Raw genomic sequence first — 20,498 nt, forward strand, 5'->3', positions numbered from 1 at the left:
GGTACACAACAAACCTTACAACAACCATATTTCCTTTAATATCACTGTACACGACATCACACCTTAAGTGAACATAACAAAAAAGGTCTATGTTGATGCATACAACTCTAACTTTAAATGTTTTTCTTTATGCTCAATACACATAACAACACTCCATACAACCTCCACCCACCGACAGCACTTAAACATTGCCAGCTATTGTCAAGTGGGCTATTGCATCATTGATGCTCTCGTTTTATATTTATTGTTGAATGGATAAGTGACTATTATTGTTCATATATATTGGCAACTGATAACTAATATTTAGTTGAGCTTGTGGCAGGTTGTTAAAAGCCCTGTCAAGACTCAATAACATGTGACATGCCTAAATATGGCCACTGTCAGTTCTGCTGGAAACTAGGTTATTTCTTGTTGTAGTTTGTATTATCTAATTTTTATGCTTGTGCTGTTAATTAATCCCACAGAAACAATTAAAGAAATGGAAAAGGAGAGAATCAAGTTAACAGGTAATGTAAACAGCTTTTTGTATTTAATAAAAATCTAAAAACCTTGATGTAATTAATGATTATCCCAATATTGTCTAATAGTAGGATTATCCATCTTTCTATAGTCATAAGTTTATTTTTAATCATAATTATAGTATTGATAATTTTCCATTTTAAAATCTTAATACCACCATTCAGTGCTCATATATGTGGCAAAGACAAGCCAAACCAGTCACTCGTCGCAAATCGTGTTACAGAGAAAATGGCCAAAACATGCTGGAATGTCAAATTTTTAAAAATCTAATTTATTGCACTAAACTAACCTTTATATATCTATACATCATTCTATGCTGTTATTTTCCCCATTTTCAATGTTAAAACAACAATTTTTAAGGATTTAAAGTTAGTTTCTGCATGAGAAATGCCTGAAATCATAAACTTTGAAGGCTGATTTCTCATATGTTGTTCTTTAAAAAGCTGTGTGATTAAACGCTTGTAACTTCATAAGGAAATGTACAATTTGAATGATTTTTTTACCATTTTATAGCTATGGTTTTACTTTCTAACACTGTATTAATAACTCAAAATCGATTTTTGCGACAAGTGACTGGTTTGGCTTGTCTTTGCCACATATGTTGTTTTAAAATGCATAGAGAGAGAGAGACCTTGTTTATTTGCACTATATTATTCCATCTATAATTATTATTATAAAACAGTTGAATTCATTTGTTTTAATTCACTTTGTATCAGTTTTGAGCAATACTGTGGAAAAATTCTTGGGCTTAATTACAGATGCAAAAAAAATTAGTAGTTGACACCTTCCTTTTATTGAAATTGATTATTATTGACCGAATTGTCCAATTTTGTGCTCATTGATTTGTATTCATTTTATTAGAATTTCCTGATCAACCACCAGCAGTGGATGTAGTGGAAGATAACCTTTTATTAGCAATTCAGAATCATGTTGGAGAGAGTCAAGAGGGTAGGACATTTTTATTGATTTATTCCAATATTAAAGAAAAAAATCATTGTAGCATAAAGCTGAAACAAGATTAAGGTATAAAATATTGCAGTTAAATATATTTTAAACATTAACCAACATACATGTATAAACCAAATTATAAATATTCAAAAAATAACATTATATTAAAGAAATTGCGCAGTGAATGAGATTAATCACACCAGAATACATTGCAATTAGAAAAGCTAAAGAGGAACTAGATATTGAGAGTGGTAAAATGTACCCCTTTTCTCCCAGAGCTGCAATACGGTTAATACCGTTTTTCGTGAACGCTGGCGTTCTATGTGATAGGGTAAATACGCCTAAACGCCAGCTTCAGTTAGACCTCCTCGAGACCTAGTCTTAATACCGCATTAATACCGTAGCGAGTTTTGCCCATTTCGATGTGAAAGGGTACAGGGTTCATCGCCGTCTTACGCACTGAGGCATAACAAATCAGACGGTCAAAACACAAGCCCCACAGACATCAAATACTCCTTTCTGCGAGAACCCTTTCAGACGGGATGCGGTATTATTACCAGATTTTAACTAGCTGTGTAAAAGGGTCTGTGGCGGCAATAACAACTATGTGATTATGGAATTATTGGGTATTTTATGTCTGAAAGGGGCTATGGTGTCAAAGATCCCAATGACACCCTATTCTCACTACCCATCATCTAAACCAATTCGTCGATCACATCACGAACTAACACAATCGAAGTAGATTGTGTTAGTTCATGAAATCACAGTAGCGCGTATTGGTTGTCAGGCACTGTATTCTTATCACACAAAAATTCCATAACAACAACTGCATGTATTTTGACGTGCTTTCGTGATTTCACGAACTCACACAATCTAATTTGATTGTGTTAGTTCGTGATGTGAGCAACGAATTTTACAATTCATCTATCTTATAAAATCTTTATGATTGTTGTCTTGCCATTAATTTACAAATAGTGAATGTTTATGAGTGCAATGGGAAGAATATTTTCATGAGTTCCAATTCCATTTCATGAGGCAGAGCTGAGTTGTTTTTTTTTTTAATGAAATTATTCTACCATTTGCATGAATACAAAACATTCATTATTCGTTTTTTAACACTTCTATAATAGATCTGATATCAAATAGATTTGATATTTGATTAAAAAAGGTTAGGTCTACCTTTCTTCTGAAAGGAACAGTCCATTTTTAACCAATAAAAATAAATTATAATAGGTGGAGGCGTGCAACGTGACAAAAAGAATGGACAAAAAATACATGGAGTGACGAAATAGTGTAAATAACCAATGTTATATGATAGAAATCCACCTAATTAAATGACGAGGATTTATTTAGATTAATATTGACAACATCCTACAATGTTCTGATTTGAATTGAACATGAAATTATTCTACCATTTGCATGAATACAAAACATTCATTATTCGTTTTTTAACACTTCTATAATAGATCTGATATCAAATGGATTTGATATTTGATTAAAAAAGGTTAGGTCTACCTTTCTTCTGAAAGGAACAGTCCATTTTTAACCAATAAAAATAAATTATAATAGGTGGAGGCGTGCAACGTGACAAAAAGAATGGACAAAAAAATACATGGAGTGATGAAATAGTGTAAATAACCAATGTTATATGATAGAAATCCACCTAATTAAATGACGAGGATTTATTTAGATTAATATTGACAACATCCTACAATGTTCTGATTTGAATTGAACAGAAGTGATTTTTTTTCATATGAATTCCAAAGTTAAATATTTAAAAAATTAATTATTATCTGTTATTATAGCGTTGGGCAGCACAAGTATGATTTATAAAGTAATTAAAAAACAACTGAATATGAGACTAAATATGATTTCTTAATACTTTTTGTTGGTTAATGTATTAATGCAAAGGTAGAATTTAATTTTTAAGCTTCATATTCTGTTTTTTCATTTTGACCTTAGCGAAGAATTCAAGAAAGGAGTTAGAAATCAGCAATAATGAGGTTAAAATGTTAAGAGGTAAGTATCAAAGGAAGTAGATATAACAGAATTAAGCATGTGTGTCTATTAATTGTGAGTAATTGTATTCAAAGCAGATCTCTATCTTAAGGCAAAGATCTGAGCTGAATGTAGAGAAAATGTTTTCAATCATAAAATGATTGTTTCTTGTATCGAATCATTTTCAACTCATTTCTGTTTCTCAAATGTATTGTGTTTTTAAAAATGAACATTTAAAATTTAATTTTGATTTATTTATAGGAAAGCTACAGACATCAGAATCACAAGTCAAGTGTCTTCAAGAAGAGTTATCAAAATTGAAAGGTTTGTTAAGTTGTCTACACATACAATATATGAAGTTTATCATGATTGTAGTCACATTTCTCTTTACATCAGATGATTTAAACATCCAGTTTCTGCGTTTAACACACTTTATTAATTGCTTTCAGATGACCTAGCCAAAGATTCCAGAGGGAAGACTGAAGCCAGGGATATGCAGTCTCTTAGTAAGCAGTTGTCATCTGCTCAAAAGCAGGTTCGGGATGGTGACCTCCAAGTAGCTAAGTTGAAAGGTGAGGATTGACTCCAGCATTATTTGAAATATATTATATCTTGAGTAAGCATCATCATAATAATGCCTCGATGTTTTGTATTATTAGAAGATTACTGTGCCAACCTTAATATAAAACTCTTCAAGTAAAACACATCGTTTCAAATGCCCTGTCTTGACTATTAAATGTGACATGTCTAAATATGGTCATGATGACATCATATAATGACCATATATTGCAATATCATGACTATATATGGGCATTTGATAGTGTAGACAGAGCTTAAATTTTATGTATTCACTCATATTGGCATTGTATTTTGTCAGAACAACTTAGCAAGCTTGAATCAGAGAAAAAGATTTGCAAAAACAAGGTTAGTGAGCTGACAGACCAGTTGGCGAAGGAGCAGAAAGCATCCAAGACGCACCATACCCAAGCAGGACAGATGATTGGTAAGTGATGTATAAGTCTGTATTGTGAATATTTGCTTACTTAAGGATTTCATACTTTTAGTGCTTGGATTAAGATTTTTCTCGTTTGGAGACTTTTTTAAATATTTAACGTCATTCCCCCTTTTATTCAATACTCAGTTGTTAAGAACTTTTTACAATAATAATTGCTATATACTGATGCATTTTAGATAATCTCAATTCTGAAGTACAACTCTCCAAGAAGAAAGATGCCCAGATTGATGAAATGAAAAGTAAGTACATATCAAAACTTATTCAAAGTTAAAATTATTAATACAGTCTTTCAGAGACTGTAAGATAATGTATTGGTATACAATGCAAATTTTTTCCTCATTGACTGGGAGGGGCACACCATTTCCAGTGGTAGTACTTCATGTAAAGCTTTTGCCCCTTCTCAGCCTCCCTCTTTCTTTGTCAATTTGCCTAGAGGATGCCATTTTCCTCTGTTATTTTTTTTTCGTAGTTCTGTTCATTATAAACAAATATACAATCATTAAGATTTGTAGAATTGGCCAATCACAAAGAATTTACTCTATTTTTTATTTGTTTGTTAATTAGGTATATTTATACTAATTGTTTTTTAAATGATATAATTAAACAATGGCTGAATCTAAAGAATAATACTATTTACATAAATCATCATCAATATCATCATCATCATCATCGTCATTTTGTTTACTGTTCTAAAAAAAACTTAAAAGGATTTTTATGGGGGTGGTCATACTTAGTGATAGTGTGTAGTAATGATATTGATGATGGTGGCAGTCTTCACAATTAAGGTGATAACATTGATGGTGGTATTGCAAATATGGGTGTTTCCCAAGCCTAACTGACCTAAAATAAAAAAAAAACAAACAAACAAACAAAAAAAACAAAAAAAAACTATGAAGAATACTTTGAAGCTCTAATTAATACTTTTGATCTTTAAACACTTATTTTAGCTCTGTTGGTACCATTTTATCAACCATAGAATGTGGGTGGAGTGATAGTTGACAATGATCCTTAAAATTAGTCCTACGCGTTTAATTAAACAAAGCAAAAAAATAATTCCTAAGTGATTGACTCAGGGAACCCAAGTCTCCTGCAAATCGAGGGCGTCTCCTGTTGCACTCCCACCAAATGACAAGAATCTACTGGAAAATAACCCATGTCTCGAAATTCAACAAATCTGCATGTTTTATACTACTGTATTACCCCTTTATTATTATTTGTCTCATGGAAGTCAGTGTCGATGAGTATCATGATAAGCAGTAAAAGAATATTAGATGTGCTAAGAAAGTTTGTTTAAACAGATCTCCTGCAGATGACTTTCCAACTTGAGACTCCTGTTGACTTTGATTTCTAAATCCCACTGTATTTGCGGTTTGTTTTAGGGTGGCAGTTTGCCTAATTATAATAGTAGCTCAGGCTTTGTTAAAATGTAAATATGTTCCAGCTTTAAATACAGTAGCAGTGTCATGTTCATGTTCACCTGGACTTTCCTCTGTTTTTTTGTTTTTGATTAATTTTTAACTTAGGTTTAAAATTAGAAATGAAATCTATAATAATTGTGTTTTTCCAGAGCAACTTACTGAATCACAGCGATTATTAAAAAGCAGTTCAAGTGAAGTTGAAGATTTTAAAAGTAAGGATTTTATAATGATTATTATTAAGCAATCAGTTAAGGTTTTTTTTTCTTTTTTGTCTGTTAATTTAAATGTGTGTTGATAAAATAAATAGGATGTAATACCAATTATTCGATTATGATTAATAGAAATTATGATAATAGAAATTAATAAGTTATGTAAATTATTAAAAATAGAAAAAAAATAAAAAGTGCATGGGAAATTTACAAGCTGAATTCACAAGCCTTCTCTTTGAATATGGAATTTTTTTTATATATGTTGTGTGATGACCTGTGTGTTACAAAAACAAGCTATTGCTTGCCCTGTTTACTTACATAAAAGATAGAACTTAATGATAGTGTATTTTTATCAACATGATACTCCAACAATATATGATACATGATTTTTCGACACCCTCACCTAAAATATGATCTTTGGGATTCTATTTATAGTAATTTTGAGGTGAGCGATTGGCCAAGAGGTTTTGTTCCTCCTTATTGTGCTGAAGACCCTGGTTCAATTTGTGCCAGAGTCTGCTTTTATTTGGAGTCTCATGACTTTGCTCCTCAAATAACCCTCATATTGCGAGATTTTGTAGTTAAGTCGGGTGGGACTGCACTGCCGGTGCCATGGATCCCCAGGGGCCAAGCAGAAATTTCTGATTTCCAATTAGAATGGGGACAAATAGAAAATTATTATAATTTATTTTTTACCTGTATATTTTTTTAATTGTTTTCTTTTAACAAATTAATTTTATCCTTTACATTTGTCTTTTATTTGCATGTATTATTTTGGTGATCTTTGACCTATTGTCTGTTCATAGAGCAAATACGCAAATTAACAAGTGAGTTGGAAAAGGAGAAACAGGAACGTAGTAGAGTATATGCTGATATGCCACCAACTACTCCTGTTAGTCCCACACTGGATGACCCCTTGAAACTTAAAAAGTCTGAAAAAGAAAGGAAGAAAGGCTGCAAAGGTTGGTTTGCAAACGCATTCTTACAAATTAATTAATAACTCCCATCAGAATTATTAATCCCTTACCCTTATAATGTGCACGTGTAACTTAGGTATGGAGATACACCTCCACTGGTGATAAATGCACCTGCATTACCTTATTACGTGGTTTCACGTTTGTACTATTCCAAACGAGGTGATGTGTGCGATTATTTGGTGTCCTACCAGACATTGAGTAGTGTGACTTACCAGATGTGAGCTACTTGGTGTGATGTTGTAGATAGTGTTAAATGTGACTTACCAGGCATAGTGTTACAGTCAGGCATTATGTGAGATACTTGGTGTGCTGTTGTAGATAGTGTTCAATGTGACCTATCAGGTGTAGTGATACAAGCAAGACGTTATGTGAGATAACTAGTATACTGTTGCAGACAGTGTGCAATGTTACATTCGCTGACAGTTGTCGGGAAGGCATCCCGATTCGTCTGCAATGCAATCGGCAAAGTAGAACCAGGTTCAACCTTCCCGACAGCTGTTGGCGACTTTCGCTGAGAGGGTGAGTGATTTTATGGAAACCGAGCCTAACAAGTGTAGTGTTACAAACCAGGTGTTATGTGAGATAGTTGATGTACTGTTGTAGGCAGTGTGCAATGTGACTTGCCAAGTGTAGTGTTACAAGCCAGGTGTTATTAGAGATACTTGGGGTGCATTCGGGCAAGTTTTTTGTGGAGTCTAACACGGGATATATCCGAAAAGGGGCATTTCCAGTTCTAGATCGAACAGGTGTTAATCACGGACCACCTGCTGGTATCTGCTGATAATCCAACGCTGCAAATTGCAGTGTTTTTGGAGGAGCAAAAGCAGCATGTGTTAGCAGCAGGGAGCATTTTTTATCACTTAATCCCCTTTGATTGTTGTAACACACGCCAGAAGTAAAGCTTGTTTAAATGTTCATGGTCCCTGCTTCTTGTGCAGTTTATTTCCAAAAACAAAACTGAAAAGCTCGATAGAATCAATTATTTCAACTAAGGCTTGCCTAGAATCCAGATTGTTGTAGCTTCTTCGGTAATTTCATTACGTGATTTTGAGACAAATACATTGATGCAGTGGACCAACGCCAAAGTCTGTTTCTTAATTAAAGCATGGGGTGACCCAGCTGGGTGACTCAAGGGTCTAGGGCAACTTGATAGAAACTCATCATTTGTTGTACCTTAGATTTTACGTCCGAGGTTATTGGTTTTTTTGAAAGCCGAGTTCTGAACGAACCGATAGACCACCCGCGGATACAATACTGGTAAAAACCCTATGTAACTTTTTCCCGTTCTTGCCCAAACACACCCATAGTGTACTGCTGTAGACAGTGTGAAGTTTGACTTACCAGTTGTAGTGTTACAGTCAAGGATTTATGCGAGATACTTGATGTAGTGTTGTAGACAGTGTGCAATGTAACTTACCAGGTATATTGTGAAAAGCCAGGTGTTCTGTAAGGCCTACTTTGTGTGCTGGTGTAGACATTGTGCAATGTGACTTATCAGATGTAGTGTTACAGCCAGGAATTATGTGAGATAGTTGATGTACTGTTGCAGACAGTGTGCAGTTAGACTTACCAGGTGTAGTGTTACAAGTGTTATGCGAGATACATAGTGTGTTGTTATAGACATTGTGAAGTGTCTTATCAGATGTAGTGTTACGAGCCAGGTGTTATGTGAGATAGTTGATGTACTGTTGTAGACAGTGTGCAATGTCACCATGTGTAGTGTTAAAAGCCAGGTATTATTGTGAAATACCTAATGCCAAAATGTATCCATATTTAAGCACTGTAAAGTGATTATTACCATTTGGCCTATTCTGAATTTTTAAGTTAACCATACATTGAACACATTTTTGCTGCTTTTTGTATTTTTTCTATATATATTTATTATGCAGTTATCATTATTTTACTCATTGGCTTTCTTTTATTATAATTCTTTTCTAAGTGTATTGGTGTTTCAAATAAATCCTTACCTTATTCACTTCATGTTGTATAATTATATGTTGATTAAAAACAACCCATTGTGTGCGTTGTGGTGTTGCGTTCTTCATAGGACCATGTCGGCCGAAGACCGTTATGCGCAGTGAATTCCCAGTTTTACAGAACTGAGCATAAACTATTTCAAACCTAAATAATCAAGTTTTACTTTTTTTAGTACCAGAAATTTGTATTATTACATCTCACAATCACATGTTTTTTTTTTTTCATCTTTTTTAATTTGTTTTCAACTCTTTTAAAGTCACCATATCTATTGCAATATTTGAAAATGTTAAAGCTTTCTCAAAATTTAAATAACATTTTTTTTTTTATTCAGCTCTCAGCATTTGAATGTGTAGAGAAATTTTCCATCTTTCCTGTAATACCAAATCTCACTCATTTAGTTTGCATGACTATTATTTGGTCTTTTTGGTATCTATGTCCATTTATAAACTAACAGGAGGTTCTGCAAATAAATTTAATAGCAATTAAACTCAAATTTTGCTTTTAAGTTATATGAAATTCTGCATGAAATATGATGGTGAAATGACTAAAATATATTTTTGGGGAACAAATTTATGAAATTGGTTTCAAATACATTTAGGCATTTAAAATGAATATATAATTAATAATGACATGTTGATTTTATAGTGAATTATGCCAAAGCCTTTTTATGAGCTTTAAATTTCTTAATTGATTATTCATTTAAATCTTAATATTTTAAGGTCGTATTCCTGGCTAAGAAATTTTATTTATTTTTTTTCAATTAACTTTAATAATTACATTGGTTGTTAATTATATTTTTCTCAACCTAACCTCCTCGCTTACAGATGATGATGATACCACGCAAGATGTTGACCCTGACAATTCAGGTATTCTACAACCCTTGAAACTTGACCTTTGTATCAGGGTTGGCTCACATTTCCAACCTGACATGATCCTTCATATATATGCTACTATACTATTTATCAGTTCATCAACTAGTGACTATGTTTTTGATTTGTATATTAATTCATTTACTTTGATTGGTTTTGTATCTCTGGTTTACTGATACTTCTGTGCGCCTGGTAGTTCTATTTTTCTCTTGCTTTGTTTACTTAGTGGTTGCCATCCTCATTTCATACTGCTAACATTTTCTTAAATTTCTGAAAGCATTTTGTTTTAATTGCATTATTTAAAGCATTGTTTGTGTTGAAAAAGTTTCAGTGATATAAGCCTAGCTTAAAATATTTGCAGCAATTAGCTATTTATATTAATCATTTTAAATCGAATTATATTCTTACAAAAGCAGATTAATGTTGATTTGCCAATCATAACAGCTTATGTATTTATTCATGTTGGGATTATAGCAAGGATTATTACTTTTAAGTGAAATAATGTTGCAATGTCCTAATTTATGAAACAGAGGGTTGCCAAGTAAATCCAAAATCTTTGTATTTTTATCTTTCTTTCGATGATGTGCTTTTTTTTTAGAATACAATATCTTTCTAATGTTACGCAGTTGTATCTTCTGTTGATATCTTTCTTTATTTCAACTGCAATCCATCTTGCATGGCCTTCCCATACTATGTTTTACTGTTCCATCTCTTCTATTTTTGTTTATCTACATTCTGGCTTTCGCTTTCTATTCTCTTCTTAGTTTTCCTTAATGCACATTACCTGGACTTCCTATTCCTTCTCTTCTCATTTTCCCTTATACACATTGCCTGGCCTTCCTACTCTATGTCTTCTCTTCTCATTTTCCCTTATACACATTGCCTGGCCTTCCCTTTGCCTTCTTATTTTCCTTAATCCACAATGTCTGGTCTTCCTATGCCTTCTCTTTTAATTTTCCTTTATACACATTGCATGGCCTTATATTCCTCCTCTTTTCAAGTTTCCATACACATTGCCTGGCCTTTTCTTCTCATTTTCCTTTATCTACATTACCTGGCCTTCCTGTATCCACATTGACTGTATTATGCCTTCCTTTTTCTTTTTCCTGTTTCCACATTACCTGGCCGCCTTATGACATCTCTTTTTTTCTTGTAACTGCATTGCCTGACCTCCCCATGCCACCTTTGAATTTGTTTCTATCGACATTGCCCAGAGGTCCAATCATCTCTCCTGATTTGTTTTCTTTGTCCCATATTGCTTGGCCTTTACAATGCTATTTTTCCCTATAAATCTGATTTTCCTTCTCCACACACCATATTTTTTCAATAATCTGTATATTTTGCTTGGTGATCCCACAATAAATCAGTATTGGTCAAAGCTATAAGATATATACAGGTCAGCAGACTTTGAAATGTGTTAATGTGAACTATTATGTGTATGTTAATTTACTATATTATTTACTTGCGTATGTGTTTTGTTTCTATTGTGTGTTGTTTTTTTGTTTGTTTTTCTTTTGTATGCTTTATGACATAACGTTAATGATTTATATTTCAAGATATAGTACATTATATTGGTGGTGTTCACCTCACAGTAAAGGAGGAGTGTTGTAAAGGTGTTTGGGTTAAGGTGATTGCTTCCTGTCCCTGGGTAATGGGTTCATCCAGATGCTAACATAAACAATTCAGCCTTCCTGTGCCTTGTAATATGATTTATAATGTAGCAATTACTACTGTTCATTTTAGTGCTATAATGTGCCATTATAGGTACACTTATTATTCTTCCACACTATAATATCAGGGGTCCCAGGCTGGAAGAAACCACTTCTTGTTAGATGTGCTTCCTTTAACACATCTAACTCAATTTTGCTGTGCATAGTGATACCCATCCCACAAATTTCTGGTAGAAATTTATAAGTAGTAAAATATGTAAATAGCCTGAATAGAATTTATGTGAGATGGCTTAGTTTCCGCGAGGTTTTGCTTTCTATTGGGAGTGTGGGAGGCCATCTCGATTTCTGGGGGACTCCCACAACTTGCGCTAGACTTGGGACCCCTGTAATATTTTCTGTTAATTAAAATATATTATATATTCATTGAGACTAATTCTGGATAGATTAAACTAATAATACTGATTCTATTATTATTATTAATGTTGCTGCTTTGTTGATTTTTTTATTGTTGTTTTTCTATTGTTTTTTTTTTTATTATAGTTGTTGTATTATTGTTATATGAAGTTATTTGATCATTACTGTTGTTTTTGTTAATTTTCTTATTGTTGCTGTTGTTGTTTATGTTGTAGCTGTTGTGATAAAAAGACAATGCGATCTTGAACCAGGATGTTCGAAGACTCCAAACTTCACTGAAGGATTTAGATCAGCAGAAAAAAGATCTTTCAGATAAAGAGGTTGTAGTCAAGTCCAAGGTGCAACATGCAAAGGTCTGTCTCTTATACACATCTAGATGTGTATAAGAGACAGTATTGAATCATTGTAAACCAAATACATTCAAATTATTGATGATGATAATTCTTAATTCTGATTCTTGAATTTTAAAACTCACTTACAATTCTACACTTCTGTAGAATCATCTTTGCATTTCAGATTTTGTAATTTCTGTAATTATCAACTAACAGGTTGTTTGTCTTTCAAAGTTTATAATGTTTGCATTAAATCTTTAAATTTTACCTTCTAGGTGCTTGTGGTTCTTTTAGAAATGAGTGCTGGAGTGCTGTATTACACAAAATTAGATTGTTCTTTTCTCAGCTTTGTTGTTGGGTTTCTTTAAAATTTAAGAGATTTGTCTTGTTCTCTTCTTGCTTGTGTGGGCTCTTTTGAAAGTGTGGTGGTTGCACGGTTTAAAGTTGTCATCATGCATTAGAATGTTTTAACACTTTATTGTTGTTTGTACTTTACAGGCGATCCATCAACACTGCGAGAGGAGTGTGCTGGTCTAAGACGGCGGTTACAATCTGTAGATGCTGAACTCAGGAAGTAAGTTGATCAACATTTTGATTCAGCAGAATATTTTTTAATCAAGTTGAACAATTGATTGGTTAAACCTACAGTATTGTAGCCTTAACCCAGATACTGATTTGAGACCCTCCTGACAAATGGATCAGTGGGTAGAACCAACAAAATGTCAAATCATTGCCTCCCTCTCATTAGACAAAAAAAAAAAAAATGAAATTCTTCTATTGGCCACGTTTTGGGAAAATCCAAAAAATGAGTAGGTCGGTAGGGAAAGTATTTTTTTTTTCTTTTTTAACCGATAATGTATTCATGCCTAGAAAGTAGAAAATGCACAAAAATACAACAAACACCATTTAAAAATCTTTATTGAAGAGCAAAACGATCGCATAACACTATCGTACTGTCTCAAGGTAAGCCTATTCTAGCCTTTTTAGCTCATTAAAAAAAATTTTTAGTCAAAAAAAAAACTACCTAAAATGCAGACCCTCATTTTCGACCATTTTGGGTCAGTCAGGTGTGACCAACACAATAATTTTTTCTATTTGGCCTTTTTCAGAGTAATGTTTTGTTCTATCTTATTAACTAGATAAGATAGTATAATACATACTTCAAGTATCAAAATGTAAGCCATCGTGTCAGGATTCAATATTTCGAGATTAATTATGTCATTATCAGAAATGAAAAAATTATCCATATTTGCAAGCTTATATGCACAAGTACCAAAAGTGTTTGACCAATCAAAACATTACCCCTAGTAGGTGACATAGCTATGAATAAAAGGATCAAAGCATTATTTAAAGCTTTCAATAATGTTAGTGTTAGAAAATATTAAACCTAATTTATTACTTACATTACAGGCTACATTATCATTTTCAAGTATACCTTGTAAACCTAAAACATATTGGATTGCCTCACAAGTTTGTATATGATCATCTATAACACTATCAGATCGTGAAGAATGTTCTATTAGAATAGTTATTAAGCATCTGTCTGTCTTACCAATATAATCATTATTACAACCTGGATATTTAAAATGATAAACAAAACTAGATGTATAGTACTAAAAAATATTCTAAAGAAAACCTTTTCTCCAATGAAAATGTACTACTAATCTGTACTTGATGCTTTCTTAGAACTCGTAAAGACAATGCGATCTTGAACCAGGATGTTCGAAGACTCCAAACTTCACTGAAGGATTTAGATCAGCAGAAAAAAGATCTTTCAGATAAAGAGGTTGTAGTCAAGTCCAAGGTGCAACATGCAAAGGTCGAGGTGACTAGTGCAAAAACTGAGGTGAACAAAACTTATAGTACTTCTGTTTATTTTATTTCACTACAGAAAATAAAGTTCATAACTTTATTCATTCAACATGTCCTCATAATTTCATTCCTGATCATTCCGATATGTTGACACTTTTCTCATAATAAACAAATATTCATTGTTGGTTCTCTGAACCTTTGTTTGCACTATTAAGGTTTCTATGATCTGTGATTTCTCTGTATATTCCATGATGAATTCATAACTTGGGGAAACTAAAATTTACAGATATTTTTCACATATAACTTGATATTGTTGATGTTCTTTGTGTGATGTGTTATTCAGCAATAATAAAGCTGCACTCTGAAAGCAACTTTTAATGTACAGGTAATTTATTATTGGCCTCATCATGAAATTAAAAAAATTGGTTTACATTATTTGTTATTCTTTGTTTATTTAGTGCCTTTCCTTTTAATATTGGAGATTTATATGGAACATGTAGGTATCAACCATAGGAAGATGCTTGCAGCGCTGAAGTTAGTTATGAAGTGTTCTGTTTTCCCCTGTCATTGGGTCAACATGCTTAAGTGTTGCTGCCATATTGGCACAGTAGTAGACAAACAAATCAGATCCCCATTTGTACTCAGGTCAGAGAGAGAAGCAACGCAGATCAGTGTCATGCACAAAGACATAAGCCAAGTGCACAGCGAGGAAGTGAAACCCCAACCTCGAGGCTGGGAAACCAATCCACTTGTTATTGTTATGTACAGTAATGATGAAATAACTAGTATGTTAGCTACAATAACTGCTGCCATATTGGCACAGTAGTAGACAAACAAATCAGATCCCCATTTGTACTCAGGTCAGAGAGAGAAGCAACGCAGATCAGTGTCATGCACAAAGACATAAGCCAAGTGCACAGCGAGGAAGTGATACCCCAACCTCGAGGCTGGGAAACCAATCCACTTGTTATTTGTTATTGTTATATACAGTAGTGATGGAAGAACTTGTAGGTTAGCTACAATAACTAGTCTACTTTTACCTTCATTTGAATTTTAGCTTTCGAAAGCAAAAGGAGATTTGACAGATGTACAGCAGGAGCTGCATGTACATAGGGAAGAAAACAAGAAACTTAAAGCAGAACTTCTTAAACTGAAAACACTTTCTGGAAATGGAGCTACAGTAAGTCTTATACTTAATACAAATTATTGTATATTTAGTGGCATTGTGGTTTGTTTGGATGCAGTGCTCATCCTCAAATTCCATGAGTATGGGTTCGGACTCTTACAAATAAACACCACCCCGGAAAGACCAAATTGCAGTTATGTTTTAAGATATTAAGTTTTTGTGCATACATTTTAAATGTAATCGTAAGTAAATTCTGTGAAAAATACAGCGATGTGCGCGACATTAGCGTGTACTTGGCAAGATCTAATCAACTCATGCTGTCCGCATTTATCTGGTGGAACCATTGATACTGATGCTTATGGAATGGTAATCACCAGGAAGCAGCTAATGATGATTGTCTTTTAATGTCTAAATTTGGTCATGATGACATCACATATCAACCATATGTAGGCATGTCATGACTAATGGGCATTCAACAGCTTATTGTCAGATAAAATTTGATAGCCTGGACAGGGCTTTATCCAATCATCAGTTCTGATATTGTATAGGGCAATATTGCAATAATGGCTATATAAATAGAACACAAATATTGTTATTGTGTTGTTGTCCTTGTTATTGTTGGATTTATTTGGCATCATTTCAAAAGCAAAACATTAAAAAATTGCAAAATAACATCGAGATATAAAAAAAGGCAAAGAAGTAACCAAAGTTAAAAAAGAAAAAAAATGTATTTGAAGGATGTAACTTTTTATTTCATACACCCTTCTAACACCCCATTAAAGTCTAAAAGAACTATATTCTAATGGGGTCTAAAAAAACGATCACAAATAGAAAAGTGTTTATAACATAAGGTCATAAAAAAGAAAAAATTGATTGTTGTTGTTACTCTTGTTGTTTCTGTTGTTGTTTTTGTTGTTATATCTACATCAAGATTTTACATGTGTACCTTGTAGGATGTGAATGTCCTAATATTAAAGGAGAATGTACGTTTTACATAGGTGCTTATACTGTACATTGCTGCATTTTTTGGCCACCCTTTGCCTACAGGCATGGCGTTCCATATCTACCAAAGCCAGCCCGATGTGATTTTAGAAAAGAACATTATACTGATTTAAAGCGTAGGTTCGTAGTCTGTCCGCAAGCAGCGTGTCCAACAAAGTGTATTGCCTGCGATCGGTACTGTATATACAATGACCAAGGGCAATAAATAAGCATTAATGGTCTCAGGAGCAAGCGTTAATAATCTTACTGACACACAAATAAAAAACTGGCTATTATTTTCATTATCAGCATTAGTATTGTTATTGGATTTTGTGATTACCCTTTGTTTTAGAGGTTCCACTCATTGTAAAGCTGGGAAAGAATTGTAGTAACTGGCAACTGTTAAACCATGTATGTTGTAAGCAGTGCCCACCCTGTATTATGCATCTTCCTAGTCCTCTTGTCTTCTAATGAATATGCATTCGATGCTTGAATCCTAATCAGCAATTAGTTCACCAAGTGATTCTTCCTGTGCATGATTTCTAGATAGGATATGGAAAACTTTTCTCCCTCTTACTGAGGATTACTTCTTTCCATTTTGTGTTTATTTCCTCACGGTTTGAATAAATAAGGTAAAGATAATGAAGATGATAATGATTAACACATTGTAAATATTTCTTTAATTTTGGTTATTGATTATTGATTGCATTGTGATTTTTGAATATTATTATTATTATTATTATTATTATTATTATTATTATTATTATTGTATTATCATCACCATCATTATAACATTGCTATGTTATTATTGCTGTAATTGTCACTGATATCATTAAGATATTTATTATTTAATTTTGATTGCATTTTGATTTTTGAATAACATTGTTATTATTACTGTATTATTATTGATTAATAAATGTTTTATGATAATCAATTGCATTATAAATATACTTAATTGCATTATGATTACTGATTGCATTATGAGTATTGATTACATTGAGTTATTGAATTGGAGATTATTTGCATCTTTCTTAAATTTTACAGGGTATGTATAGATTTGCATCAACTGACCATATTGTGCATGATTAAAAATCATTCCATCAAGAATGCAGTCTATCAAATTCTTTATAAGATATTTATTTTACCTTTCTGCTATTTTTTAAAGCGTAATTTTTTTTTTTCATTTATAGGGTCCATACATGACGTATTTACCAGTTGTTGTCATCCTCATTGCTATAGCAACCGCAGTCTTTCAGTTGTTTTATGCTTTCAGTGCACCAGTATGACAGTGGTGATGTTGATGCCAAAACTGTTGAGGAAATCTTACATGTAAACTTAATGTAAAGGATATATGATAAATATAAGTAGTAGTCTACTGCAATAAAACCTATGTATACAGCATTACCATGACTATAGATAGCAAGCAGGGAAATGATGTTTGAGGTGAAATAAGTTACTGTGGATGTTGACAGCCTCATAGATGTTAACCCAGAGCTATAAGATGATGTTGCATCGCAAATGAACAGTGCCACCTCTTGTTATTTTGAGCTTCAACTTGCTTATTATTTACAACGAATGGCATCTGGGTTGTCAAGACGCTGTCTTGGACAGAGGACGCACTCCACCAGCCGGATTTTCTACCATTGAAATCAAAAACAATCTGGAGTAGGAAATTTATTAAGATTTAGTCTATGGAAACATCCATGCAATTGGATGTGTTGAATCATCCATTAAGAAGATATATCCTTAGTATGGTAACATAAAGACTGTGGAAGCATAAGTTCCTTGGTAGTGCAATGTGCTATAGGAACATTTTAATTATAGTAACTCTAGGAGGTATGATATGGCAGGTGGGATAATTTTATGCTGGAATCTTAACAGAGATTGGGCCCAGCTTAATGAGGAAACAAAGAACTGTGGTATTAAAGCAACTATGACAACATAGGTAACAATATTAATATGACTTTTAGGGAAACAAAACTACCTTACGGTAACATGAGTAACGTATGGTAACATAATAAAATAGTTGAAATTATTCAGATAATCTTCTTTGGAGATTATTATGAATATATAATGGTTTAAAATTAGTTGTTGTTGGGTGTTATCAAGGATTTCTTAATGACAATAAATTAAAAGTGAGATAGCTGCCCTACACACAGCAATATGCATCTGTTACTCAATCCATTATTTTCCCAGGTGTATTATGTGCGTTCATGGGTGGGTATGTGTGTGCGTGTGTGTCAGTGTGTGTATTACTGCTTTCCTAGGATGATGCGAGTTGCTCCTTTGTTGAAATGATAAGTCTGTTCATTTTACCCTGACAAGTACCAAATCAACTGATCTCACTTTAAAAAAAAAGCCTTATCCTGTAACATCACCTCACAAGCTTCCTAAGTATTGTACTTAGCTACTGGTTTCCTTTAGCATACTGTAAATGGGTTGATCAACTTGTTATCAGTGCCATTCTCTACATTTATGGTTTTTTTCAGCGAAGTAAATTGCTTCCTGCTGTTGAAAATAGATTGACATTGACAAACTGTGCATACATGTGACCTCAGTGATCAACCATGTGACATAGGCCTGCTATCACATATATTGGCAAAAGTGTGTCTCTCAGGACTGAAATTCAATTGTCTATCCGCACTAAATTCATGTGAATTGCGCATATATGTTCTTTATAAGGTCATATCACATCCATATGTGATGTCTTATCACATGTATATATTGCCATTATGATGTCATATACCCATATATGGGCCTGATGATGTCACATGGGCAAGGGCCATTGTCAATTTGAGTCTGGATAGTGCATTGGGTTCTTTCGTTTAAAAAAAGGTCAGTTTTAATTAATTATTAATTAATTAATAACGTATATGCTCAGTGGGAATCAGGAATGTTAACTCCTTCAAAGTTACCCAACCTGCTTTTACTTAACCATGCTTATATAAAGCTAGTAATATTTCTGAGATGATGGTACAAAGGTTAGTATATATTATTACCAGAGATTGTATAGCTGTAAAAATAACGATTATTATGTTACTGTCTTACATTTTAGACGGTCATTCAAAATGTTTTGCAACATGTTTGCGATAATGGGTCTTTAGCGCTTTCCTAATATGTTTCAACTTGTGTATACGTAAAAGAATTAATGTGTTAATTCTGAATAGGCTTGAAGTAATCTTTAAGGTTGGTTATTTCTTAAATAAAGATCTATTAGTAAATTATCTATGTATTTCATTTTGTTTTCCATAAACTAAACTTATTTTCTAAATTCAAGGATCGATTGGCTCTTGTGAAGCAAATTGTTGGTTTCTCTTCTATTTATTATTTTCTTAGTAGAATTAAAATTTGACTGGAAGCAAATGCATCTTGTAAATGTGTTGGGTGGAATTGACCAGGGGAGTATGTATAGGGCTACTGTCTTCAGAATTTAACTCTAAAACTTGACAGGCTTTTGTTTGGTCATCCATAATTTAAATATCATAACTGAACATTTCAAATATTATTTTGTTATGATTACTACATTCAGTTGAAAATTTCTATTTTCTTTATCCTAATTATATATAGTAACTGTTTTTATATAAATCTCATACACATTATCATTGTATGTAATAAAGAGGTGCAGATTATGTGAATACATGTGTTACATTCCTGAATATAACCTCCTTATGCAATGTTGCATTATGTTATTTCATCCCTTATTTTTTTAATTTAACTGCTTTAATATTATGTTAATTGATGCGTATCCTTTTCTATTAATTTGTTTTTATGTTTTTTTAAGACTGTATATTTCATTGAATGTTTTTCTTTCTCGTAAATTCTGATTTTTACTCAAGTACAGTAACAGAACGTGATCGAAGTTAAAATGTGCTCTGACACTCTCATGATTTGATTATTAGGCCTATTTGCGCCATGTATTGAAACTACATCATAGAATCACTGGTTTTTCTTCTACCTTCTGTTACTGCTATTCAGTGAAAATTAGTCATAACCCATCTTCTGCGAAGTTGCAGTGAACTGACACATATTTTCATAATTAGACTTCTCAATAAAATAATAGTGTGATAATTACTTGGTCATATGTTGTGAATGTGTTTACATTGTAATTATCATCCAACATCTTCCATTACACACCCCCACACACATGCATACATATATATATATATATATCTGTCTCTTATACACATCTTCCTAACGAAAAGCTTGGGATAAATCAAGAACTCAACAATTTTA

The 20,498-nt window shown here is 32.9% G+C and overlaps 1 protein-coding gene across 1 annotated transcript in view; it reads left to right on the top strand.

Moving 5' to 3' along the window:
• The window catches only part of LOC117102110 (sarcolemmal membrane-associated protein-like), a 48,211-nt gene extending 27,875 nt beyond the window's left edge, over positions 1–20,336 (top strand). Inside the window, exons 13-26 of the mRNA XM_033242311.1 lie at positions 465–506; positions 1,381–1,467; positions 3,430–3,486; positions 3,727–3,789; positions 3,915–4,037; positions 4,343–4,468; positions 4,657–4,719; positions 6,048–6,110; positions 6,914–7,069; positions 9,886–9,927; positions 12,845–12,920; positions 14,033–14,192; positions 15,216–15,338; positions 17,456–20,336. Coding sequence (XP_033098202.1) covers positions 465–506; positions 1,381–1,467; positions 3,430–3,486; positions 3,727–3,789; positions 3,915–4,037; positions 4,343–4,468; positions 4,657–4,719; positions 6,048–6,110; positions 6,914–7,069; positions 9,886–9,927; positions 12,845–12,920; positions 14,033–14,192; positions 15,216–15,338; positions 17,456–17,551 — 1,277 coding nt within the window. The 3' untranslated portion in view covers positions 17,552–20,336. The remainder of the gene's footprint in view (positions 1–464; positions 507–1,380; positions 1,468–3,429; positions 3,487–3,726; positions 3,790–3,914; positions 4,038–4,342; positions 4,469–4,656; positions 4,720–6,047; positions 6,111–6,913; positions 7,070–9,885; positions 9,928–12,844; positions 12,921–14,032; positions 14,193–15,215; positions 15,339–17,455) is intronic.
• The last annotated feature ends 162 nt before the right edge of the window (positions 20,337–20,498 follow it).

The sequence above is a fragment of the Anneissia japonica genome, unplaced genomic scaffold (genome assembly GCF_011630105.1).
Source record: "Anneissia japonica isolate Jap-2015-1 unplaced genomic scaffold, ASM1163010v1 scaffold171446_len717541_cov154, whole genome shotgun sequence".
Lineage (NCBI taxonomy): Eukaryota > Metazoa > Echinodermata > Crinoidea > Comatulida > Comatulidae > Anneissia > Anneissia japonica.